Source organism: Aotus nancymaae, unplaced genomic scaffold, assembly GCF_030222135.1.
Source record: "Aotus nancymaae isolate 86718 unplaced genomic scaffold, 86718_ANA_hifiasm-v0.15.2.pri h1tg000021l, whole genome shotgun sequence".
Lineage (NCBI taxonomy): Eukaryota > Metazoa > Chordata > Mammalia > Primates > Aotidae > Aotus > Aotus nancymaae.
Genome location: NW_026988433.1, coordinates 23,180,279 through 23,205,704, shown reverse-complemented (window position 1 = coordinate 23,205,704; position 25,426 = coordinate 23,180,279). Strand labels below are relative to the sequence as shown.

The 25,426-nt window shown below is 42.4% G+C and overlaps 1 protein-coding gene and 1 pseudogene across 12 annotated transcripts in view; both read right to left on the bottom strand.

Annotated features, from left to right (window-relative positions):
* The window catches only part of GIT2 (GIT ArfGAP 2), a 58,309-nt gene that overhangs the window by 5,080 nt on the left and 27,803 nt on the right, over positions 1-25,426 (bottom strand). For 3 of the 12 annotated variants that reach the window (XM_012469087.3, XM_064379866.1, XM_012469088.3), the window contains exons 11-18: positions 25,241-25,338; positions 23,824-23,935; positions 18,940-19,082; positions 17,030-17,179; positions 13,089-13,337; positions 11,069-11,158; positions 4,347-4,429; positions 3,546-3,734 (exon numbers count right to left, since the gene is read on the bottom strand). In XM_012469087.3, coding sequence (XP_012324510.2) covers positions 3,546-3,734; positions 4,347-4,429; positions 11,069-11,158; positions 13,089-13,337; positions 17,030-17,179; positions 18,940-19,082; positions 23,824-23,935; positions 25,241-25,338 — 1,114 coding nt within the window. Of the gene's footprint in view, positions 1-3,545; positions 3,735-4,346; positions 4,430-11,068; positions 11,159-13,088; positions 13,338-13,896; positions 14,697-17,029; positions 17,180-18,939; positions 19,083-23,823; positions 23,936-25,240; positions 25,339-25,426 lie in introns of those variants that run through there. The other 9 variants (XM_064379864.1, XM_012469095.3, XM_064379863.1 and 6 more) reach the window with 8 other exon arrangements.
* On the bottom strand, positions 9,781-9,899 carry LOC135276287 (5S ribosomal RNA; annotated as a pseudogene).

The following is a 25,426-nucleotide window of genomic DNA, read 5'->3' as shown; positions in this document are numbered from 1 at the left end:
AATCCTGACTTTTACCTTTGTGAGCAATTAGAATCATATACCATGTAATAACACAAATTCCAATGCATAAGGAGTTACTTAACTTGTAAATATGAAGGGGCAACAACCCATCTGCTCATATAGATTTCAGAAAGAGAAAAAAGCAATGTCCACAGCTATCACTAGTATCATGCATATTAACAAACTGTGTGTCTGTTCATATCACAGTGACTGAGAACCACACTGCAGAGTTTTATATTCTGTTGGTTACGGCTTCGTTTTTGAGAAATACAATTCACCCTTTCCTCCTGCTACACAGAGAAGGAATCTTTCCTAAGGCTATTTCTCAAAAGCTCACTCATTATGAACTATTTTGGGAAGTCCTCAACAAGATAGAAAAGCAAGCATACCCAGATTAATGAGGAAGCCCTCCTCCTCTAACAGAAGGAGTCCACGTTCACAACTTCACATTGGTATCTTTCCTCAAAAAGGTTTTCGTGCACATATGTCATAATCCCTGAATTGTATGTGTGTCTATGTGAGGGCAGGAGTGAAGCTGGAGGCCCAGGAGACAAGACCAGACTTCAGGAATGTCAGGGGCTGGGGCTGCTTGCATGGATCAAGAAGAAAAAGGCATGGATTTAATTCGTACAATTCAAGGTTATAAATAAAAGCATCTCAGTATCTAAGTAACCAGCAATTTTATAGCATTGAGCAATTAATGAAATGTAAATTCTCTAGACCAATTCTGGTTTTAAACCAAAAGAATGAGCTAATGATTAAAATCTCCACATCATTCTTTCATGATCTTTTTTTTTTTTTTTTTGAGACAGATAATCACTCCAGGCTGGAGTGCAGTGGCGCAATCTCAGCTCACCACAACCTCCACCTCCCAGGTTCAAGCGATTCTCATGTCTCAGCCTCTCGAGTAGCTGGGATTACAAGCATGAGTCACCACACCCAGCTAATTTTGTATTTTTAGTAGAGACGGGGTTTCTCTGTATTGGTCAGTCTGGTTTCCAACTCCCAACTCAGGTGATCTGCCCACCTCAGCCTCCCAAAGTGCTGGGATTACAGATGTGAGCCACCACGCCTGGCCTATGGTCTTAAAAAAAAAAATCAGATCATGAAATATGTTGTCAAATTAATTTGTATATTTTGAACAAAGAAAGGAAAAAAAGAAACTTCCCAATTGTACCAAGTACCATATTGCATCTTTGAAGCCAGAAATGACCTTAGGGCAGATATTTATATTTTTGACAATTATCAGAGACAGCAATACAAGGCAAGCACAATTTTTAGCCTGAAATACAAGCACAGCAGTTCTGAACTAGAGGAAATGAAAAGCGAAGCACATTGACAAATGGGGTCATGGTCCTCGGGAAGGAAGTGTTATTGTATCACGATTACATTAAATGCAGTCAAAAACTGTACTTTGGCTGGGAACGGTGGCTCACGCCTGTAATCCCAACACTTTGGGAGGCTGAGGTAGGTAGATCACTTGAGGTTGGGAGCCCAAGACCAGTCTGGCCAACATGGTAAAACTCCATCTCTACTAAAAATACAAAAAAATTAGCCAGGTAGGCCGGACGCGGTGGCTCACGCCTGTAATCCCAGCACTTTGGGAGGCCGAGGTGGGCGGATCATCAGGTCAAGAGATCGAGACCATCCTAGCCAACATGGTGAAACCCCATCTCTACTAAAAATATAAAAAATAGCCGGGCATGGTGGCACGTGCCTGTGGTCCCAGCTACTCAGGAGGCTGAGGCGGAAGAATCGCTTGAACCCAGGAGGCGGAGGTTGCAGTGAGCAGAGATTGCGCCACTGCACTCTAGCCTGGCAACAGAACAAGATTCCGTCTCAAAAAAAAAAAAAAAAAAATTGGCAGGTATGGTGGCATATGACTGTAATCCCAGCTACTTGGGAGGCTGAGGCAGGAGAATCGCTTCAACCCGGGAGGCAGAGGTTGTAGTGAGCCAAGATCATGCCACTGCACTCCAGCCTGGGTGACAGAGCGAGACTACGTCTAAAAAAAAAAACAAAACCAAACAAATGAAAAAAACCCTTGTACTTTGGAAAGCCAAGGGACACTTTGCTTTCTGTAATCAAATATGAAGTCACTCACTGCTAAGACTATGGTCCTGAGCAAAGTGAGTGTGCTTATAACTAGTGAGGTCCAAAAGGTGTGGTATGAAGAGGATGCCTGGGAAAGGAGGGAGGAGGAAGCCAAATCATTATACAATTTTTACAGAAGGAGGCTAAAAAGTTATGCAGATTTCTCTTTTTCTCAAGGAGCTTCCAGCAGTCCTTCCAGGAAAACTAACTCTTATCTTTCAATAAACATGGATTATTCCCCTCTTTCCTAGTGGAAAATAAGGACACTGGGAGATGTGTGAGCCATATAAAAAGGGTAGAGAAAGGGGAAGTTGGTCCAGCAGTGTAAGGACTACCAAAGGGAGTACAAAGGCCCAGATGCATGTCTGTGTGGAAGAAGAAAACAGAAAAGACTAAACAGTACAGCATCCCTTGAACACTTTTTGGTTCTGCAAGGTGTGAAGAAAAGTCCTAAACTTTCTTGAACTAATGAAAATAATAAGATTGTTCTTGGGTTTGACTGAACTCTGCTCCTTTAGCTAATGTTTTATGAGTGTCTACATCCTGCCAACTATGGGAAGCTAGGATGTTACCCCAAGCAGTTTGCAACTCACCAGAAGCTCTCAGAGAATTCACTCTCAAAGAACAAAAGGCTAAGTTGGAGCAAGAGCCAGTCCCTTCCTCACGGTAAGAATTAACTACAGGACATGCTTCTGGTCAGAGTAAGCAGCCTCTCCTCTCATGCGCAGAGAAGGATTTGGGTGATGATGAGATCAACTTTTCTTTCTTCCCTTTTTTTTTTTTGAGATAGAGTTTCGCTCTTGTTGCCCAGGCTGGAGTGCAGTGGCATGATCTTGGCTCACTGCAACCTCTGCCTTCTGGGTTTGAGCAATTCTCCTGCCTCAGCCTTCCGAGCAGCTGGGATTATAGGCACATGCCACCATGCTCGGCTAATTTTTATATTTTTAATAGAGACAGGGTTTCACCATGTTGGCCAGGCTGGTCTTGAACTCCTGACCTCAGATGATCCACCCGCCTTGACCTCCCAAAGTGCTGGGACTGCAGGTGTGAGCCACTGTGCCCAGCTCAGGATACCTTTTGTGTCAGCAGCCTTATTCCTAGTCAGGCCAGGGTGTAGCTGTGACTGGAAGTGAAGTGTAAGGCAGCCCCTTGCCCACCTAGAACTAGCACTGTCGCAACCCTAAATATGCCACAATCCTATTTGTAGAGGCATTTATTTTTGGAGCTCCGTAACAAGATGAAAAAATAGAAAATATCACGTAAATCAAACAAGACAAACCAAACCAAACTTGACATTGTTCTTAAGCCTGTTATGTAGACTTAAGTTTTCAATAACCTTGAAAACTTGAAGTCAGCATGCTGGGAACAGCTGTCATTGAGAATGTGGGCAGCATCCCCTTCTGGGTACATAACACATGCTCTCCCAAAGCATGGTCTTCAGTCCTGCTTACCTGTCATGTTTATTTTCTTGGGCTGCTCTTAAGAGCTCCTGTATGTTTTTGGTGATCTGTTCAGTCTTCCTGATGACATCTTCAGTGCTAGGGAGAGTGGGGCTTGGGGCCACGTGGGATTCTGCTGTGTCTGGTACCAAGCCATCGCCTGGCCATACCATACTTCTTTGCCGTCCCTTTCGGCTTGACCTGTGAACATTAAAGATGCAGTTAAACACAGCAGGGGCTTATCAGCTGCTCCTCTGCTTCTAGGAGCCACTTTGTATGCACCGGCTGAATGCCGGCTGAATGCCAGCTGAATGCAGGCTGGTCTCTTCGTTTTCTTTATCCTGTCTAGCAGGAGACTCAAGGTAAGGCTCCAAAATCGGCTATTTCACTCTACTGTAGAATTGGAAGTGTTGACTCTCATGGGAAGGGTAAAGGAGGGGAAAAAGGAGGGAAATACGTGGAGCAGGGAGGGTGTGTGGTTATAAAGCCATCCCCAGGTGGGCCAACTCCTTGGGTACAAATGCAGAATGTAACCTAATGTTGTCTTCATGATGAAGTGGGGTAATGACTTTAAATACACTTCAGATAGCTAGAGATACATAACGTGCTGGTACAAAGAAAAAGGCCTTTTGGCAATAATGTGAGATGACAAGACAAGTAAACTATGAGCATATGCTTGAATATTTTAAGATTTTATGAGTCTGAAAATAGAAAAAAGGAGTGTGGGTGGTGAACTGCTTCTGCTGGCCCAGGCATGCCAGGTCTCTGGCCCTGGGGAGCCCCTCCCCTGGTGTATACGTCCTGCAGATGTACCCCATGCCATCTGGCTCCATGTCGTTGGGAGTGTTGTCATAGTCACTCTCAGGTGTGCTGTTCTGCTTCTCCAGCCTGGATGCCTATAAGAAAGAAGAGGGAACCCTCATGAGTTTGTAACATGAGACCCTTCTCAGGAGTCTTCCCCAGGAATCATTACCTGTTAGGCTACTGGCCTTCACACCCCAAATCTCATTTGGGACAGGGGCCAACTCTCTAGTGAAAATTTAGTAAAAGATGAACACTGGATCCAGAAATGGCTTCTTTCCTTCTTTGCACCATTTTCTTCTTAGCTCAGTGGCTACTCCGTAATCAGATCCTTGGTATAAACTAACAGAGACATGCAAGGCAACATACCCTCATTTAGTTCTCAAATTCATAACATAATGAAATACAGTTAAAATACAGGCAGGGCGTAGTGGCTCACGCCTGTAATTCCTGTATTTTGGGAGGCTGAGGCAGGATGAATGCTTGAAGCTGAGTTTGAGACCAGCCCGGGCAACATAAAAAAAAAAAAAAATCAGCCAGGGATGGTGGCATGCACCTGTAGTCCCAGCTCCTCAGGAGGCTGAGGGGACTACTTGAGCCCAGGAGTTCAAGGTTGTATTGAGCCGTGATCACACCACTGTACTCCAGCTTGGGCAACAGAGTGAGAAACAAACAAACAAAAAGACATGCCAGCACTTATATGACCACAGACCTTCAGTATTGGAAGCCACGTTCAGATTAAACCCCATATGAGAAAATGAAGGGCTAAAAAATCTGGGTGGCCCACCAAAGGCCACAAAGTCCACAGAAAAACAGGACAAAGCACCAGGTCTCCTGCCTTCTGCTACCTCCAATAGTTCATGTCTGGACTCAAATCTACCCCTTAAAATATAAAGATTTGGTACAATTGTGGAGATAAGAATTGGGATATAGATTCAAAAGAGGAATCCTAAAAATGTTTTAAACAAATGGCAGCACTGCTAAAAAGGATCTTCTACGGTGACAAAATTTGAAGGGAACTATATTCCTTCGAGCAGGACTATGTTCTGAGTATTTCGTGAAAACTATTTTCCCTCAGTATTTATTTTACCCATAATGTTTGAGAATTTCTTTGGAACAGATATTAATGGAGGCTAATTTAAAATCTAAACCAATTACTTTGTAAAATACAAATGTAAGCTATTTCTAGCTTTACTCCTTGAATTTCATCCAAGTTAATCAAAACATGTGACTAAGGAGTTTTATTGATGCTGCAATAAAATGTGGCTAAGGACACAAATATAAACTAAGAACTTTGTTTAAACATATGGAGACCCTGTAGCTTCATCCAAAAGAATGGCTACTTTTGAGTAAGCTGGTCTAAGAAGGTCTACATGGCCAGGAGTGGTGGCTCACGCCTGCACGTTGGGAGGCCAAGGTGGGCAGATCACTTGAGGCCAGGAGTTTGAGGCCAGCCTGGGCAACATGGTGAAATGTTATCTCTACTAAAAGTACAAAAATTAGCTGGGTGTGGTAGTGGACACCTATAGCCCCAACTACTCGGGAGGCTTAGGTGAAAGGATCTCTTGAGCCTAGGAGGCAGAGCTTGCGGTGAGATGAGATTGCACCACTGCACCCCAGCCTGGGTGACAGAGCTATCTAAAAAAAAAAAAGTCTCCATAAAGCCTGACTGTCACTCCTTACTGGTAGGTACGGGTAAGGCAGTCGGCCCCACATGGAGGAGCCCCCCTTATTCATGCCACACTGTTTGCTATCCCCATAAACTCTCCTTCTGCTCCCAGGCAGGGCACATGTTCTCCTTCTCTGTCGGTTGAGGTCTTCCATCCACACCTCCACACATGCTCTGCTCAGTTCACAGCCACTCAAATACAAGACACTTGCTATGAGCTCCTAAAATTCACTATGAACTCATGCATCCTGCAGCCACTCAAATCCACCTGGCAAATGATTAAATGTTGGCTTGGAACCATATGGGGAGTCTGTAAAGCTAATTTCTATAGAATCTACAACTTTGATGATCCCTTTGTTTATATCTTCTACCAATAAGTACTTCTGCTTCTCTTGCTGCCTTGTTTTGATCTGGCTTTATGAACAGTCAGTGAGTTTTGGCTCCCAGAGGTCTGTAACAGGAAGATCATGGGCAAGCACTGTGGTCTTCCAGAGATGAGCTTAGAAAACCAAAATGAAAGAAATAAACACTTTGGGAGGCTGAGGTGGGTGGATCACGAGGTCAAGAGATTGAGAACATCCTGGCCAATGGGTGAAACCCCACCTCTACTAAAAATACAAAATTAGCTGTGTGTGGCAACATGTACCAGTAGTCCCAGCTACTTGGGAGGCTGAGGCAGGAGAATAGCTTGAACCCAGGAGGCAGAGGTTGCAGTGAGCTGAGATCACACCACTGCACTCCAGCCTGGTAGAAAGAAGAAAGACAGACGGGGAAAGAAGGGGAAAGACAAGGAAAGACAGGGAAAGACAGAAAGAAAGAAACAAAGAAAGAACCCCCAAACCCTTTATATCTTTCACAGAAAATACCTTTTTCTTTTTGAGGTGGAGTTTCACTTTTGTTGCCCAGGCTGGAATGCAATGGTGCAATCTAGGCTCATTGCAACCTCTGCGTCCTGGTTTCAAGCAATTCTCCTGCTTCTGCCTCCTGAGTAACTGGGATTACAGGCATGTGCCACCACAGCCAGCAAATTTTGTATTTTTAGTAGAGATGGAGTTTCACCATGTTGGTTAGGCTGGTCTGAAATTCCTGACCTCAGGTGATCTGCCTACCTTGGCCTACAAAAGTGCTGGGATTACAGGTATGAGCCACCATACCCAGCCAACCTTTTCCTTTTTTTTTTTTTTTTTGAGACAGGGTCTCGCTCTGTTGCCTAGGCTGAGCACAGTGGTGCAATCTCAGCTTGCTGCAGCCTCGACCTCCCAGGCTCAAGTGCTTCTCCCACATCAGCCTCCCGAGCAGCTGGGACCACAGGCACATGCCACCATGCTCAGCTAATTTTGTATTTTATTTTTTTGTAGAGACGAGGTTTCACTATTTGCCCAGCCTGATCTCAAACTCCTGAGCTCAAGTGATCCTCCAACTTTGGCCTCCCAAAGTGCTGGGATTATAGGTGTAAGCCACCTGGCCCTAACTAACGTTTAAGTTTCATTTTGGTTTTTATATATACACTCACACATAGGTGTGTGTGGATACGTACACACATATATGAATAGATAAAAAACTTGCATTTAAGTAATTATACTGAAAAATTTGCCCAGAGCTGCTCCAGTGGAAAATAATCTAGAAACAGAATTAAACCCAGAAAATTCTACATTTTATAATGAATCTTTTTGCCTTCCCTGATGAAAATGTGATAATCACAAATCAAATGCATTACCCTCAATGATCAAAAGTACCAAGTTTCATTTAAACATTTTAGAAGAGTAGTGACTCATATACCTAATGAATACATTCAGTAAATGTTTCTCAAGTATGGAAAACAACATATAGCAGCAACCACCCAGGAAATCAGTTACTTACATGTTCGTTAATTTCTTCATCGTTGTCAACAAAAGCATATGTACAGAATTTCAGTGTAGCAGCATTTAATTTTATCAAAATTATTATAAACATGCAGAGCCAAAAGCTATTGGTTAAGAGTGCTGCTCTCCCAAAGCTGTTAATACGAAGGTTACCTTATAGCTGGTGCTGGTTCAATTTATTTAATAGATTTGCAGTTTTCTCTGAATAAAGAAACGCCATAAAAATCTAAACTCATGATAAAGCTGTCAGGAACAATCAGGGTGATCAGTTTAAATGATTTTTATACAAAACTTTGTCTCAGTAAGCAGTCCTTGCAATGATTTTCAAGGCTACCATAAGAAATTAAAAAACAAAACAAATTTCACAGTAAACAAAAGAGGGTTGACTTACAAAATTTCTAATCAGATATTTAACTAACTGTCCTTTAGTTGTAATTGGAATTTTCTTTCTTTTTTTTTTTTTGAGATGGAGTTTCAATCTTGTTGCCCAGGCTGGAGTGTAATGGTGCGATCTTGGCTTACCACAACCTCTGCCTCCTGGGTTCCAGCAATTCTCCTGCCTCAGCCTCCCAAGTAGCTGGGATTACAGGCATGTGCCACCACACCTGGTTACTTTTGTATTTTTAGTAGAGACAGGGTTTCTCCATGTTGGTCAGGCTGGTCTCAAACTCCTGACCTCAGGTGATCCACCCGCCTTGGCCTCCCAAGTGCTGGATTATAGGTATGAGCCACTGCACCCAGCATAACTGGGATATTTTAATGAAAACATTACAGTTCAATTTCAGAAGTGCTCAGGAGACTTTTTTTTTTTTTTCTTGAGACAGAATCTCACTTTGTCACCCAGGCTGGGGTGCAGTGGTGTGACCTCGGTTCACTGTAACCTCCATCTCCCAGGTTCAAACAATTCTTGATTCTTATGCCTCACCTTTCTAAGTAGCTGGGGTTACAGGCATGCGCCACCACACCTGGCTAATTTTTTTATTTTTAGTAGAGACGGTTTTGCCATGTTGGCCAGGCTGGTCTCAAACTCCTGGGCTCAAGTGATCCAGCCACCTCAGCCTCCCAAAGTGCTGGGATTACAGGTATGAGTCACTTAACTTTAAGTACAATTTATCGAGAATTCTTTTTTTTTAAATTTAGTACAATAATATTTCTTTTTTTTTGAGATAGGGTCTCACTGTGTTGTCCAAGCTGGAGTACAGTATCACAATCATGGCTCACTGCAGCCTTGACCTCTAGTGTTGAGCTCAAGTGATCCTCCCATCTCAGCCTCCCAAGAAGCTGAGACTACAGGTATGCGTCACCACACCCAGATAATTTTTTACATTTTTTGTAGAGGTGGGATTGTGCCATGTTGCCAAGGCTGGTCTTGAACTCCTGGGCTCAAGCAATCCACCTGCTTAGGCCTCCCAAAGTATGTGAGCCACTGCACTCAGCCAAGATTTCTTAATAGACTACTCTGCAAGTGAAGTAAAGAATTCCAAAAGGGTCAGGGCGCAGTGGCACGTGCCTGTAGGGTCAGGATGTGGCAGCATATCTCAGCTACTCAGGAGTCTGAAGCAGGAGGACTGCTTGAGCCCAGGAGTTTGAGGCTGCAGTGCGACATGACCATGCCTGTAAATAGCTACTATACTTCAGACTGGGCAACATAATGAGACTCTATCTCTGAAAAATGAAAAAATGAATCCTGAAAGGGCCTTGGTGATCCATATGCCACTGGAAACAGGAAAGAAAGGTTCTCCACCATTCCTAGGTGTAAAGGGAATGGCAAAGGCCCAGTGCAAATCCCACCTTGCCTGTAAAGGTGGTCCCCTACCAACAGCTACCTTCCTCCTCTTACCTTAGTTACATTATCCTTCCATTAAAAAATAGATGGAGCCAGAATCAGGACATGGATTTTTTTTTTTTTTTTTAAAGCCTACAGCACCTGGTATTCCCAGGCCGTCTCCCATTCAAGTACTAACCAGGTCCGACCCTGCTTACCTTCCAAGATCAGATGAGATCGGGCACATTCAGGGTGGTACAGCCTTAGACAGGACATGAATTTTCAAAGCCTGTGCTCTGTCCATGGCTTTCCCAGGTTGCGGTATGTACCACTCTTTGTGAATGAAAGTTTTTTGTTTTTTTTTTGAGATGGAGTCTCACTCTTGTTGCCCAGGCTGGAGTGCAATGGCGTGATCTCGGCTCACCGCAACATCCGCCTCCCAGGTTCAAGTGATTCCCTTGCCTCAACCTCCTGAGTAGTTGGGATTACAGGCATGCACCACAATGCCTGGCCAATTTTTATATTTTTAGTAGAGACGGGGTTTCTCCATGTTGGTCAGGTTGGTCTCAAACTCTCAACCTGAGGTGATCTACCCGTCTCAGCCTCCCAAAGTGCTGGGATTACAGGCATGAGCCATTGCACCTGGCCCATGAAGGTATTTTTTAAACGACAGTGCCTTGGGAGCAGGGACTGTGCCACCTAAGTCCTTAGGACCCTTTCATTGACTTACCAAAAGGCTGTGTATGCAGGAGGTGCTTAATAAATACTGCCTGACTACTCTAAAAGGGGCTTACCTAAATCGTGCACTGCTATTGAGACCGCAAATTATATACCAGTAGGTGGGGTTTAACCAACCCGTACAAGTGAACAGCTTTATGCTAACAGCTGCTTAGACAGGTCCAATGCCACAAGGTATTACAATTCTGATTCAAGATGCAGGGACTTGTAAACCTTGGTTTGTCAAGTATGGTGCTGACATGAAATGTGTCACAGGTTTAAAAAAAAAAAAGTATAACATTTTAGTACTTCAGTGAGTCCACACATAGCAGTTTCAGTCTGACAACTGTAGCTCTGAACAAATTGAACAGATCTGTCCCTTATAATATCTAACCAGCAGCCAGCTAATTTTCTGGTTCTTTAAAAAGATAGTATGCTCAGAATAAATGCTGTAGGGTGATTTGCAAACTTTGTTAAATATGATGTGAACATGAGCAGTGTAGGGTTAGAGAAAGGGAGGCGCCCCTCAATGGGTGAGCGTGTGTGTATGCACAAGTGTGCGCCTGATGCACTGTGAGAATCCAGGAGGGAAGCGCTGCCTCATGCAGGATGGAAGGGCAGTTAGCAAGGGACAAGGGACAGGAGGGCCAGAGACCAAGCACAAAGCGCCCAGGAGCACGGCCCCTCCTCCAGAGAGCAGACCATTCAGAATGTACTTAACCCTTCGGGCGCTTTCATCCCTCGACCAGGAAAGTGTGGAGGGGAAGGAAGGCAGAGATGAAGAGGAGGTCACAAGCGCACTCCTCCCGATCTGGAACGGGAAAGAGAAACACACTCGGGAAAATACAAAACAAACCAAAACCTACCACCTCAGCACCTTCAGTAAAAGAATCCTAGAACACCACACACTATGTGACATGAGTGCTGTAATTTCAGTGACTGCTGGTGACAGGGTCCCCAGAGATGTTTAAACTCTTGGTGAAACACCTCCTGGAAATTACTCTAAATTTCATAAAGGCCGCTTTTCCGTAAGGGAATAAAGATAATTAATACCTAACATAATTTGTCAAACTTGTCAATAATTTTTTTAATGGATAGTGTGAAAGGCCTATTTCTTTTTGAATCAGGACTGATGTGAAATGAGAAACTATACAAATGATTCTAAGTTGCTATACACTATTAATCTAATTTTTAGTATAGTTATAACGAGCCTTCCTGATATGACATCCTTATATTCTAAATTTTTCTAAAATTAAAGAGTACAATGAAAAATAACAAAGCTGCTTTTCCTAAATTTTGTCTTCAGATATACAAAAATAAGATTCTTAACTTAGACTGGGCGCGGTAGCTCACGCCTGTAATCCTAGCACTTTGAGAGGCTGATGCGGGGAGATTGCCTGAGCCCAGGAGTTTGAGACCAGCCTGGGCAACATGATAAAACCCCATCTCTACTAAAATACAAAAAAATTAGCTGAGTGCTGCAGTGTGCGCCTGTAGTCCCAGCTACTCAGAAGGCTGAGGCAGGAGAACTGCTTGAACCCGGAAGGCAGAGGTTGCAGTGAGCCAAGATCACACACTGCACTCCAGCCTGGGTGACAGAGCGAGACTCTGTCTCAAAAAAAAAAAAAAGATTTTTAACTTAGTTTAATGGCATTCCCTTTACATCAAATATATCAAATCAATTGACTTAGAATATTAAACCAAATATCTTAAAAAGAATTTGAGATAACAGACTCCCAATTACAGTAAAGTAATATTGTAATTTTTACCACAATGAAAATTGACAAAATTAAACTATTTATGAAACCATGTCTTTGCTTTGCATCTACGTTGAGAATTTTTTTGGAAACTCTCATAAAATTTGACTAAAGAAATAATAACTTTTGACACTCAAAAAGACAAAATATTATTCTGAAAAAGTATCACATGAAAAAGTTTAAACGTCTGTAACATCTTGGGCAAAACATGTATTTTTCTAATAAAGTAATCCAGAAGAAATACATTTGAAAACCTTACAACATAATATATATCTCAAAGCAAAATAAGATTGTGAGAACCCTGCTACAGGACACAATCTCTGGAATTCAGCACTGCTAAGACTGATGTAGAGTATTACATCTCCTTTTCTGAGATGACAAAGCCACACTTCCCCCACCACAGGGGAGGAGCAGGATGCAGAAGCGTACCTAGCAGCACACTGAGCGCAAGTGGAGAGCCTGCGGAGGCCTGGAGGCTTATAGACTCGCTTGGGTACCCTACCTGGGCCACAGACTCAAGGCCAGTTGCTTGAGGAGGAGCTGAAAAGACATCTGGGATTCTAAGGGCTCCAGTCCTTAAAGGAACACAACCCTGTCTAGCTCCAAGAAGGAGACACTTCCTTCTGAGAGTGACTTTTATGATTTATTTTTGTTTTTGGAAGTGGGGAAGGAAGGAAGCTTTACTAAAAAAAGGTCCAACACTGGCTGCTTGAGAAATAATCATGGATATGGGGGAGAAAAAAAAGAGCAGTTCAGGCAAGAGCCAGAATCCCCAACTTGGTTAGGAAACCATCAGCCCCTGGCCCTGTGTGCTTGTGGGAACATCAAAAGCATCTGTCGAAATGTTAATACAGCAAACACAATGGTAATTCTCTTAGCCCAATTTGGCAAAGCAGAGGTGTGGGGACCTGCAGGTTCAGAAGAGGGAACAGAGTAGTCAGGCCGCACAGAGTGAACAGCGGAAGCGCCAGTGGTGTTACTTACGTGTGTGGGGAAGGGCTGGAGTCTCGTCCTGCTCTCTTCGGGGCGGCTCGCTTCTCCCATTGGGAGATACGGTTTCTGACCTGATCCAGTCTCGTACATGGACATGGGCCTACTGCCCCGGGCAGATGGACGTCTCTTTAAGGAAGAGTGGTTGGAAGTGTCTGTGTACTCAGAACCAGTTTGCACCTGATATATATTGGTTGTGGCCTGTTTCCTGAGGTTCGAATTTTCACTCTGGAGTGTTTGAAGCTGAAAGAAATGTTTGGCAGTGGGACTGTGTTTTTTTTATAGCAAGCAGAAAAAGCAAACACCAAGTAAATGAATACAACTACCAGCTTTAAACAATAAGGACAGTAACAGCTAGCTGGGCTAAAAGTAAAAAGCCAATACACATAAGGACCCTTTCTTCTGGATTGGGTGAAACACAGTCAACTCCATTCATCACATAAACAAATTAAATAGCTTCATTTCTGAATCCAGAAAAGTTATGGTTTGGACTTCCTAAAAACAAAATGTCTAACCACTTAAAAATTTGTCATGGTAGGGCTGGGAAGTGTTTGCAGGCAAGCTGTACTCTGGATTATTCTAAAGCTGTTTCAAGCAAGAGCTTGAGATCATTAAAACATCATTTAGGTCACTTGCTTTTCAAATGAGCCCCTAGCAATTTGCAAAGGCCAAAAATGACAGCAGACACCATGGAAGCAGCACAGAGATGACTAGGCTTGCTTTGCAAAGCAAGAAAGACAGTGAAGTTCAGCTTATGAAAAATCAGATCGGCTATTGCTTTCCAAAAAGCCAACAAGAAAAATCATAATCAATAAGTTTTTATTACATAATACTCTTGATATTCCAAACAACTCAGCACTTTGTAAAAAAAAAAAAAAAAAAAAAAAAAGAGAGAGAGAGGGAGAAACCGAACCATGGTAAGTTTGCTATATTAACATATCACAAAGAAAACTGGAAACCTATTGATCTATGAAATCGACATCTTCGCATGGATGCTCCACGCAGCACGCTTGCTTCCGTCTGGTGAGTGATCATCTTTCGGCCAGGGCTGGAATATTTGGCCTTTCTCTCCTTTGGCTTTGTCACCCAAAAAACAAGACCTCGGTGGTGTCAGCTTTGAACACGCTAATCTGTCTGGCACCACCCCATTTTAGAGACTGTCACTTGGAGGCCCTGAATGTTCCTTCCATTCCTCACATGCAGGCTGCTTCATGGTGCTGGATGGATTAGAGTTAAGGGGTCAGCAAGGAATCGTGTTACTCTTTGGCATCTGGCATTTTAAACACCATTAACCGCGTCCATTCTGCACAGGGTCCTTCCCTTCTGGTGCGCCTTCATCTTCCATGGGCATTTTATAAGCTGGGTGTGGTATGAGTTCAGCTGTCTACTCTTTGACACAGATTGTAAAATCTGACCAAATTCCCCACCAGTGCCAAGGTTTAAGTCCACAAGCCACTGTCTGCACCAGAAGATCATTACTTTTTCAGTAGCAAACCCATTCAATGTTAGGAGTTACTTTCAATTATTTAGAAAGCACCACTCTGTGAAAAATACACCAATAGTAGTTGCTCCTCTTCATTAATTAGCATCTTTTCCAAGCAACTGTTAAATGTGAAAGATCAGATACAAATCATGCTCCTTTGTCAATTTGATGTATATTTAAAAAAACTTTACCTAACTTTGAAATAAAATCAATACATCTTTGCTAAATAAACAAATTCCATATACTTTATATTAATCATGCCAAACCGCTGTGAAAGTGTGACTTACTGCCTCTTTCACAAAAAGACCACTCATTCTATTTCCTTGAAGAGCAAGCCATTACAGAATGATAGACTGCTTTTATACCACAAAGGCTGGCAGGGTATAACTCATATCTGCAATTTCCTTTCCAGAGAAAGAACAGCTGCAAAGTGACAAAGCAGCCCTGAACATTTCTACATTCCAGGATACAGACAGGCATGAAGTGCCTGTCGAAACTATTCATTAGAGAACCCAGAGCCTAGAGTGAAATGGTCAAGGTTCAAAGACTGAGGCGTGTAACTGACACATGTCCCTCAATGGGGCACTGGTGCATCTGATCACGTTTGTCTGTGTAAAAAGCCTCTGTGGCAGTTTTTTAGTTAAGGCCTTGAAATCTGAAACTTTATCCTAACACTTTTCATGCCTGGATTTTGTCTGAATGTGTTCTCTTGAGCACAAGTTCCTGGTTTCAATTTCTAAAAATTTTGATACTCTGTATTTACAGAGATGCCCTCAGGTAAATTTTAATGATGTTTATCTTAATAAGAACCAGGCTACACTTTTTTGTTTGGAAGGAGTATAAGGGAAAATAAAAAGTTACAGACAATTCAATAGTTTCAAAAATCAAAAGCATTTCTAAGAACTGATGAGATAATCAATAAGCAATGGCAAATAATTTCACTTTGTATTTCTCAAAGAAGTTCAAGACATTTGCTTTCAGAGATATGAGGCTCTCTCTGGTGATTTCCAAAAATACTAAAAGAAGCATTATTAGATTTTAAAAGGTGATGTGCAGCAGATTGATTTATAGTGGCAAAATCAGCATGTTTCAGAAATAGTCACCTGGTCAAAATTACTAGTCCAATTAATGGGACAAACTATAATTCATTAAATAAAATAATTTCAAAGAAGGCAGAGAAAGTGCAGAGAAAGCCCCTGCATGTTATGACAAAGGGGCTCTTGGTCTGTCTCCTCTACAGTTGCACGGCAGCCCTAGACAGGGCTGGGAGACATAGGACAAGTCTGTTCGTTTAAGGCTGACTAATCTTCACGCATTCTTCATTCCCTGCTACTACAGGCTTTGGAGCCATTTATTTCAAAAAGTCTCAAAAATGCTCTAGAAGTCAACATCAACATCAAAAGAATCCTAGACCAAACCCCAGGCGGAAGTGCAAAGCAATTTCCTTCTCTAGTAAGTAGAGGGCATGGGTCCCTCTTTAGTTCTTCAACCTTCCTTTAGGAAGCAGCACTGAAAAGGGGCCAGGCACACATGGAGTGTACCATGTCTTCAGGTCTTGAAAATGATTTGAAAACCTTACTTCTCAAATGACAGCCTAAAGATATAGATTATATATTTCATTTTGTTTCTAGTTAAGGAAAGTGTCCAAATCTCATTTTAGAACTGAATGATGGGAGTGATACCCACAAAGTCATGAGCAAAATTTGGAATTTTTTGAATTCCCTTCCTTAGCCTTCTCATAAAGAGTTGCATATACAATCCCTCTCCTACTAAAGGTATTCCTTGCTACCATCAGCCATACTCCTTTTAGGGATTAATATATTCATACAGTTCTGATTCTCTTGAAAGGTAATAAATGAAAAAATATTGAGCAAATGAGATTGTTTCTTACCAGTGTGTAGCTCCTGCTAGTACAAATGAAATGTTTTTTCTTATTTTTTGAGAACCTACTCTGTGGCAGGCCCTGCTGTAGGCTCTGGGGATAATACAAGTTAGTAGTAAAAACTGGTGAAAAATAAGGTGGGGATGTGGGATAGGGCTGCCAGGGTGGGAGCAAGGTTTGAATGCTGATAAACACGTGCCCCTGCCCAGCGCTCTCATTGGCTCTGTCTCCATGGTGTGATCATTCTTCCCTAGCAATGAAAAGAATCACATCCATGCAGTGCCATCCAGGTTTCTGGGAAGCACAGAATTGTGCAAGGGTTATTCTAATGGGCACATATGCTTAAATAAAATGTTAGGTTTCTCCTACCTGGGGAACTTATTCTGGATATATTTCATTTCAAATATCCAAATACATCCTGCTTCAAAAAGACAACTTGGCCCAAAAGATTTGTAATAGACTGTTATGATAACTGTTTTTCTTCCCTTGGACCACATCACAGTGCCTGGGATTCTTCCTTGTACTATGGGATTAAAGCGTCAACCGTCCTGGCATTTATTAACATGTTACCTTTTTCTGCATAATTCTCAGCTCGTCACTCAAGTTGTTATTCACCTTCATTAGCTGCTGTATCTTGGCCTCAGAAGCCACTAGAGCGTTTTTGACCTCCATAAATTCCTGTACAGTGACTGGTCCATCTGATAAATCTGAATCTAGGCTCTAAAAATAAATTGGGGAAAACGTTCACAATCTGAGACGACGAGAACATTAAAGACTAACAGCTTAAGAATTTCAAATTCTGACCAAGCCAGCTGAATTGCAAAGTTGTTAAACCAAATCAAGGCCTCTGAGGGTCACTATCCTATTTAAAAAATTGGAAAGTAAGTATTTTCTAATGGAATAGGCAGTGGGGCTACACATCTGTGCTGACAATGACTGTCTAAGGAGGTCTGTCCTGTCTTGTAAGCCTTTCTCTCGTTCACTCATGTTTCATTTTTATTAATTCTTTCATTAATTAATTCATTCCAACATTTTCACTGAATATTAGATAGTGTTCTGGGTGCTTGGGATATATCAGAAAAGAGACAAAGATTCCTGCTTCCATGGTGTTTATATCCCAACAGCATGATAGAGGAAAAAAATAAATACAAGTATATATATTGTATGATTGACGGTGATGAGTGCTGTGGGAAAAGATAAGGCAGAGCAGGGCGGGGGACTGCATGTTAAGCGGGGAGCTAGGGTAAGCCTGTGAGTGGGTGAGAGGTGAGCAGAGCCCCGGGAGGTGAGGGGATCAGTCACATGGATCTAGAGGAAGAACATTCCAGCCTGCAGTGGAGCTCAGCTAGAGGGAGCAGGTGTGTGGGATGGAGCAGGCAGGAGGCCAGGCAGTTGACAGAGGGCCTGGTCACAGAGGGTCCTGGAATGACCTCGGCTCTCACTTAGTAAGCCAGGTGGCTTCGGAGAAGTCTGGGCAGAAGTATCCCCTGCATCTGCTAATGGTGCCATCTTTCTCACAGTCACGTGGGTCAGAGAACTCAGAACACATCTTCTATAAGTCTGTCTCCCCATTTCAACCTTCTGACTTATTGCCAAGACTTTTCTATTCTACCTTCCTATTCATCCATTCTCAAATGATTGCCAAGCCCCATCTGTGGGTGAGTCCTGGGGATCAGCAGAGGGTGCACAGCCTGGGGCCCTGCCACCCTCTCGCCAGCTCACACTCTGGTGCCGAGGTCTCTCCCACCCATACCATCCTAGCCTGGGTCCTGGGGAGGGCTGCATCAGCTCCTGTTTGGATCTCTCCCTCCATTCTCTAACTCACCAGAATAGTCCTCCCCAGACATGGCATCCTGGGCTCTGCACTGCCCACAAGGTCCATGCTCTTCCGTCTGGCATCATACCCCTCTTGCTGCAGCTTCGAGTCCCATCCTTTTTAGGCTGTCCCTATGCATGATCAGCCTCCCCTTAGATGCCCTGGTTTCCCTTTCTTCCTGCCTCCTCCACATGCCCCAATCCCAAGCATCCCCTGAGGCACATCTTAAGGGCCGTTCCATGACACAGTCCTCCCTGATGCTCCCAGCCATAGGTTCTCTCTCTGCTCACTCCCTTAGCCTGTGTGTGCTTCATATGACACACATCACTTTGCCTTCTCCTGCAGTTCTCTCTCTCCTAAGCAGTGAGACCCTCACAGGAAAGGGTCGAGCCTCATTCAGGAGAGTAATATCCAGAGAAATTACTCAGTAAACACTGTGGAAAGAATGTAACACACCAATCACTCCTGACAAATTTTATAAAGTCTCAGCTCCAGCAGGGCTGTGATGCAGGGACAAGGACCCCTATTTTAAAACCATTTAACCTTGTTTCACCTTTGCTTGGCCTGAGCTAGTAGCAACCCAACCTCACTGCACAGCAGCTTTGGCAGGGATAGCCCTCAGCTGATGCGTGCTTGCCCTTCCGTGGGACACACGGCCTCTCACCTTCTGCCGGTTTGCTTTGCTTGCAGTGGTTTCCAAGTCCGTGTCTTCGTCTGACGCCACACTGTCATAGTCGGGCTGGTCGTTGTCTTGACTCTCAATGCTGTGCTGGTTATTGATTGTTTTCAGTATGAGCTCCACATTTTCTAACAATAAAAGCAAACAACTTTACTTCAGGCTTAAAACAATGCTTTTCTTCCAAAAGACTACCAAAAGGATTTCATTGGTTTAACCATTTAAAGGACTTAAAGGACTTGAATGCTGTGGCTCTCTACCTGTAATCCCAGCATTTTAGGAAGCCAAGGAGGATAACTGCTTGAGGCCAGGAGTTTGAGACTTCCTAGGTAATATAATGAGACTCTATCCCTACAAAAAAAATTTAAATTTTAGCCAGGCCTGATGGTACACGCCTATAGTCCCAGCTACTAGCTGCTTGGGAGGCTGAGACAGGAGGATTGCTTGAGCCCAGGAGATTGAGGCTGCAGTGAACCATGATTGTACCACTGTACTCCAGCCTGGGCATCAGAGTAAGGCCCTGTCTCTAAAAGCAAAAACAAAGTAAACAAGGACTGAAAGAAAATGTTATATTCACACCAATATAGAGGTAACAGAAAAAGTTTTCAACCAGGTGGACAGCTACATAGAGAGACTTCAGCATTCCTCTCATCTACCTGCCAAATATGGGCAAATAAAACAAATGGATTAGGAAGAAACTGCTCAGATAAAGGAGGAAGGTTCCCAAGTTTCTAGAGATAGAACCTAGCTTCAGGTCATGAAGATAAGGCTGTAGGTAATGGAAGATAAACTGTAATTTGATTAATACCTGTAACATGTTTACAAGGTAATGTCAATCAAAACAGAAAGCAAATTGTTAAACTGGAGCCCAGAACCGAGGCACTCAAAGAATAGGAACATTGGCATTTAGTCAGTCACCTGCATCTCAGTGAAAGAGATAGAGGAGAATGAATCAAACAAATACACATGTGCATGTGACAGGGAGTGTCTATTCCATAGGGGAGCAGGGATGATGATTCTACAGGCTCTAACACACTTTGAACAAAAGATTTCACAAACTACCCAAGTCTCCCTGATTTCTTTCAGGCAACTCAAACTAACCTCTAACTTCTAATACTGTTTCCCAGAGATGTTGAGGAAACAACAGATGGATGATACCTGAGTGATGAATTGTGGTTATTTAAAAGGAGTAGGTCCCAGCCTGGCACATCCCAGCACTTTGGGAGGCCGAAGCAGATGGGTCACTTGAGGTCAGGAGTTTGAGACCAGCCTGGCCAACATGGCAAAACCTCATCTCTACTAAAAATACAAAATTTAGCCAGCATAATGGTGCACATCTGCAATCTCAGTTACTTGGAAGACTGAGGCAGGAGAATCGCTTGAACCTGGCAGGTGGAGGTTGCAGTGAGCCGAGATTGTGCCACTGCACTCCAGCATGGGTGACAGAGCGAGAGTCCGTCTCAACAAAAGAATAAAAATTAAAATTAAATAAATAAAATAATAGGTGCTATTTTAGCTTTCTAAATTAGTATTTTAAAGCATGTAAATATAATGATTACAGAAGTTATAGTCAATATATACAATTTAGAAACTAATGAACAAGTAAGATAATCACTTATAGCCATTGTTATTTGTGATCTATTTCTTTCTAGTTTTTTTTTCTGAGCACTTATATCCATCCACAGAGTCAATTCTTGTTATTCTTGGTAGTTATGTTCTAATAAGTTGCTATGAATTGGCCAATATTAAATTGGTGCTCCTGGGGAAAATACAGAGTTAGGTTCCTAAGAGCCTCTGGTCACATTTTCATCAACTGATCAATACATAACCTTGCTCTATGTGTGTTTCTGTTTAAAGACACCTTATTTAACACATATTATTGATTCATTAATATTGAACTCATGGCTAACAGCACTATAAATCATGCCTGAATGATGCTTATTTAACAAACATTTTTCCATAGAGCACATCACAGCCTTCTTGCACTTAGAAACCCTAGACAGCGCTTCTGCCCTATGCTTGGAGGCCACTTTTTTTTTTTTTTTTTTTTTTTTTTGAGATGGAGTCTCAGTCTGTCACCCAGGCTGGAGTACAGTGGCATGATCTTGGCTCACTGCAACCTCCACCTTCTGCGTTCAAGCAATTCTCCTGCGTCAGCCTCCAGAGTAGCTGGGATTACAGGCGCATGCCACCATGCCCAGCTAATTTTTGTATTTTTAGCAGAGACAGAGTTTCACCATGTTGGCCAGGCTGGTCTCAAACTCCTGACCTCATGATCCACCTGCCTCGGCCTCCTAAAGTGCTGGGATTACAGGCATGAGCCACCGTGTCCGGCCTTTTTCTTTTTTTTTTGAGACAGGGTCTCACTATGTCACCCAAGCTGGAGTGCACTAGCATAATCATAGCTCACTATAGTTTCTAACTTTTGGGCTGAAGTGATCCTCCTGCCTCAGCCTCCTGAGTATGTAGGACTACAGACATGTGCCAACACACCTAGATAATTTTTAGATTTTTTGGTAAAGATGGGGCCTTGCTATGTTGTCCAGGCTTGGACACTTTTGAGACAGTGTCATCCAGGCTAGAGTGCAGGCATGATCATGGCTCAATGCAGCCTCAACCTCCTGGGCTCAATAAATCCTGGGGCCATTTTTAAACAGTGAAATCACCAATGAAAAGCACACAAATGTGAATAGCATGGCACTAAATAGACCACAGACACTTGCGTATAACATGAGTGCAGAAACAAGAAGTCAAGGGGTCTCCTCCCTGTTCAACCTCAGCTGGAAACGTGCTTTTGGTGACTCAATTTTCTCTCTGCTCTGTACATTTCTTAGAATGACCTTGAAAATGCTGTATTAGTTTTGAGGTTACAAATAAATTTTAGGAAGCAGATGAATTTGCAAATATGGAATGCGCACATAAGGATCAACTGTATATTTATACTTACATGTGGTATCTTCACTTGTACACATATATTTACATAAATATGTTTTCCATACAAAATTGGGGTTATACAAAACCTTTTAAAAACTTTATTATGAGGCTGGGCACAGTGCCTCACATGTGTAATGTGGGAGGCTGAGGCAGGCAGATCACCTGAGGTCAGGAGTTCGAGACCAGCCTGATCAAATGAAGAAAACCCATCTTTACTAAAAATACAAAATTAGTTGGGCGTGGTGGTGCATGCCTGAAATCCCAGCTACTTGGGAGGCTGAGGCGGGAGAATCGTTTGAACCCAGGAGGCAGAGGTTGTGGTGAGCCAAGATTGAGCCATTGCACTCCAGCCTGGGCAACAAGAGCAAAACTTCGTCTCAAAAACAAAACAAAACAACTTTATTATTTGGTCTCCTGGGGATGGCCAGGCACGGTGGCTCATGCCCTCATGCCTGTAATCTTGGCCAGGCACCGTGGCTCATGCCTGTAATCTCAGCACTTTGGAAGCCAAGGCAGGCAGATCGCTTGAGGCCAGGAATTCAAGAATTACCTGGCCAACACGGAGAAACCCCATCTCTACTAAAAAATACAAAAATTAACTGGGTGTGGTGGTGCACACCTGTAATACCAGCTACTCAGGAGGCTGAGGTACAAGAATCACTTGAGTCTGGGTGGCAGAGGTTGCAGTGAGCCAAGATCATGCCACTGCACTCCAGGCTGGGTGAGAGAGTGAGACTCTCTCAAAAAAAAAACAAAACAAACGAACTTTATTATTTTATCTCATATAATTACTATTATAGTATAAATGTTTGTTCCCTCCAAATCTCATGTTGAAATGTGATCCTCAATGTTGGAGGGGAGGTCTAAAGGGAGGTGTCTGGGTCATGGGGGTGGATCCTTCATAATGCCCCTCCCTTGGTAGTGAGCATAAGCCACCGCACCCAGGCCATTTTAAGACTTTAAACTTATTGAAAGACTCTTTTCTCTGTGCCTTCACCAAAATCTAATAAACCTTTTCAGAACTTCCTTATTCCTGGTTGAACAGATAAAATCAAATTCCTGAATAGGCAAGAAGAACGAATGAGTTGTTGTCAGTTAATGATTACTGTCTTTGGAGAATGTAATACTGACTGAAAACTTAATTTTTATGGTACATATTTCTTTTGCTTAAATGACTTACAATGAAAAATATCTAATTTCTATAATTAGAAAAAACCAGTATGGATACAGTAACAGGGCTGAGGAGGAAGGACATTCCTAAGCATGCAGACAGGACCTGGGCTACTGAACTAGACTCAACAGGGCACCTGTGAAACAGATGTTCAGGGCTCTCCTTATAATTGTATATCACAGTAATTCTCACTGAAGACACTTAAAAGTTTACAACAACAAATTTTAATTATGCTGAACTCAGTTTTGTAGGTAGGGAATAGCAGATATTATACAGTTTCAATCAAGAAGAGTTTATTTTCTTATGTTGTTTAACAAGATCTAAGTCAGACTTCTGGGTTAATTTCAGGATGCAATTTTACAGGAAAGGTAAATGACCCAAAATAAAACAGAAATCATATATAAGATAAATATGAGTAGCAGTTAGTAACTCTGAAATATTGTTAATTCACCAGGGCTCAGACAGGTAAACTATTTATCACAATATGCTACCAATACAACTTACAGGGGTAAGGGTTGAAGGGAGGGAACCTAGAGGATAGGTCATAGGTGCAGCAAACCACCATGGCACATGTATACCTATGTAACAAACTTGCACATTCTGCACATGTATCCTGGAACTTAAAAAAACAAACAAACAAAAAAAACTTATAGAACTTTAAGCTGTCATGTTGATGACTACTTTAATTAGTTTACAACTTTAAATTTAACACTTGAGTCCAATTTAGAGGGCCAAAAATGCAAATGTTTAGCGGTTTAAGCGGTTACCTTTTGAACCCGAGAGAGAACTGCCCTGCTGTCTCCTCTTGGCATCACTGAGAATGTCAATGACCAGTGTGGCAAACTCATGGGCGTTGAACCGAGCTAACTTCTGTCTGCCCTAAAGGTGGGAAAATAATTGGAAATATTCCCCAGTGTAAAAATATATACATAAATAGTCACATAAAACTAGTCAGACTATTGACAGACTTCTGCAAAGACCTTCTTCAGGCATGATCAAAGTACAATTAATCCCAGCCATAATCAAACCAAGTCAATGCTTGTTTTCCACGAGAACAGTTTAAAACCATTTATATAAGAGAACTCCGTAACATTTAAGTTCTCACAATGCATATCTATTTTGGTAAACAAAAATAAAATGGTTCTACTGAATGCTTTTCTTCTATTATTGATTCAGTTTGGAAGTAGACCCAGTAATGAGAAATTAATTTTGAGGGGGAATTTTTAAATTAATTTTGAGGGTGCAGTGGCTCATGCCTATGATTCCAGCACTTTGGGAGGCTGAGGCGGGAGGATCACTTGAGGTCAGGAGTTTGTACACAAATTAGCCAGGCATGGTGATGGGTGCCTGTAATCCCAGCTACTCAGGGAGGGTGAGGCAAGAGAATAACTTGGGTCCAGGAGGCAGAGGTTGCAGTGAGCCGAGATGGCGCCACTGCACTCTAGCCTGGATGACAGAGCAAGATTCCATCTTAAAAAAAAATTTTTTTTTAAGTTAAACAAAGTCATAGTCTAGATTTGGGGACCCTATCCTTATATATAGCCACTAATCATAAAGACTAAAATATCTTCCTAATGCACTCAACATTTCTCCTCTTGATGGAGGTGTAGGCTGTTTTAATGCTCTGTTATTATATATAGCAGTGCTTTGATGAAAATCACTGTGCATAAATCTATTTTTATTTTATTAGAGCTATTCTCAAATGAGAAATTCCCATGTAAAAGGATGTACTTAATTTTGAGGCTTCGGAAACTGGTAAACAAATTACTTTTCTAACGTCTACAGCAATTTAAAGTCCTATCTGTTGCAAGAGAAAGCCCATCTTACCATATCCTTACCAGCCTGGAGTATCCTTTATTATATATTTTATTAATCTGACTGATAAAACTTGCACTAATGCCTTTAGGTTGCTTTCTTAGATCACTGCCAAGGTTAAACATTTCTTTACATTTGTAAACCATTTATATTTCTTTTGTGAATTGTTTCATATTCTTTCCTAGTCATTTATTTATATTCTATTGTTTTCTTATCATTTTGGGGGTTGTGTGTATGTATATGCATAAAGGATATTACATTTTAATAAATAAAAAAATTTAGAATACTTGTCCTGGGAATATGAAGTATCATGACATCAGCCATTCCCCAACTACTACTCCTAGTTACCTTCCAAACTGAGCCACTTGCCTGGTTTCGTGTTGATGAGTACTCAGGATTGACCGGAAGAAAGGGGACGACCGTTGTCTCGGTTACCAGGGCGCTGTGGTTTTGCGTGGCAAGCCAGACTAGCCAGAGGAAAGAACCAGAGACAAACCTCATCACACCTGTGTGCCACTGCTCCCAGGAGGTATAGCTCATGCATTACGAGGGGAA